General features: G+C 46.4%; 1 protein-coding gene across 1 annotated transcript in view; it reads left to right on the top strand.

Annotated features, from left to right (window-relative positions):
- Positions 1 to 1,313, top strand: part of URB2 (URB2 ribosome biogenesis 2 homolog (S. cerevisiae)) — a gene marked incomplete at both ends in the record, with an annotated part of 10,622 nt that overhangs the window by 3,045 nt on the left and 6,264 nt on the right. The window contains 1 exon segment of the mRNA XM_009079326.1: positions 1 to 1,313. This exon segment is cut by the window's left edge and continues 18 nt beyond it; it is cut by the window's right edge and continues 766 nt beyond it. Coding sequence (XP_009077574.1) covers positions 1 to 1,313 — 1,313 coding nt within the window.

The following is a 1,313-nucleotide window of genomic DNA, read 5'->3' as shown; positions in this document are numbered from 1 at the left end:
TTCCTGCTGTTGAAGGGTCAACTGACATGGCCTTGAAGCTGATGTCAGTGTGCTCAGTGCTGCATGCTTTTCTGTTCAACATGAGAAGCCTAGATGATGTCACTCCTACCCCTGTGGTTCTTCGCACTCAGAGTCTGCTGGCAAAGGTACACAAGGAAATAACTCAGCCACTGCTGGAACTGCTGCAGGCTCCAAGAAGAGAGGAAGAGAAGTCAGACTTCTGGCTAAGAAAAGCCAGTGACTCTGCTCTCCTCCTTGTTTACACTTGGGTTCAGGTGGACACTTTGTTTGGTGTTAGCTGCAGTAAATATGTGTCTCCAACAGCTGAAGTTGCTGGTGCTGTTACTCAACCTGCTGCAAGGCACTGGGGCATTTCAGCTTTCCTTCCTGGTGTGAAGGAGCAGTGTTGGGAGAGAGTCATGGAACTTGCAAACAGTTTTCCCTCCACTAGTAAATATTGCTTAGAACTGCTCACACTTCAGAAAATGAAGATGATTTTAATGCAGACCCAAGCTGACCTACAGACCTTGCAGCATGCTGCAGCTTTCATCCTGGAGTCTGGGAGATCCACCATGAGCAGGGGAGAATCTGAACCATGGGATGGAGATATCAGTGCAGTAAGTAATCTTACCTACCCCACAGCACACTGGCACCTCATCGTGTCCAACCTGACTATTTTGTTGCCATACATTTCCTTGAAAGATGTAGAGTACATTGCAAATGTGCTTCTAAAGACGATAGTATTGGCCAAATCTCAGGAGACTGCCACAGACCAGAAGCCTTCCATCAGCATTGGAAAGATATCTCTTGGTTTGATGCACAGCCCCTTTCTCCCAGAACTGAAGATCCTGCATTGTGTTTTTCTGACCAGTCTTATCCGTGAGTTCGCTACCATGCTGCCCACTGCTGCTAGGGACTCAGTAGATCTGCCAATTCAGCAGCTGTCTGCAAGTAATATCCCTTGGCATGAAGAAGTATTGGCTCCATGCAAACCTCTTAACATGTTAGAAGTACCATCAGAAAACAAACTGCTGAAGGATGAACTCAGCTTGTCTTGGAAAACACTGGAGAAAGTTGCGCAATGTATAGTATTGCTAGCAAAAGATGACTGCCCTGTCGTCCTGACAGAAAGTCAGCTAGAAAGCTGTCTGGGTTTGCTAGAAATTGTTTCTCTTCTGAAACTAGACAGTTTTCTTCCCTCTGACTGTACTCGGTGTTTTCTGGTGCTGCTGTCCCTGCTAGTCAATACCAGGGTTAGTGTCTCTTGCGGCAAGATGTTATTGCTGAAGTTTTTAAGTACTTGTCTCCACCTC

This window comes from Acanthisitta chloris, unplaced genomic scaffold, assembly GCF_000695815.1.
Source record: "Acanthisitta chloris isolate BGI_N310 unplaced genomic scaffold, ASM69581v1 scaffold45970, whole genome shotgun sequence".
NCBI lineage: Eukaryota > Metazoa > Chordata > Aves > Passeriformes > Acanthisittidae > Acanthisitta > Acanthisitta chloris.
Note: the sequence above shows the minus strand (reverse complement) of the source record. Positions and strands in the feature narration are given on the sequence as shown.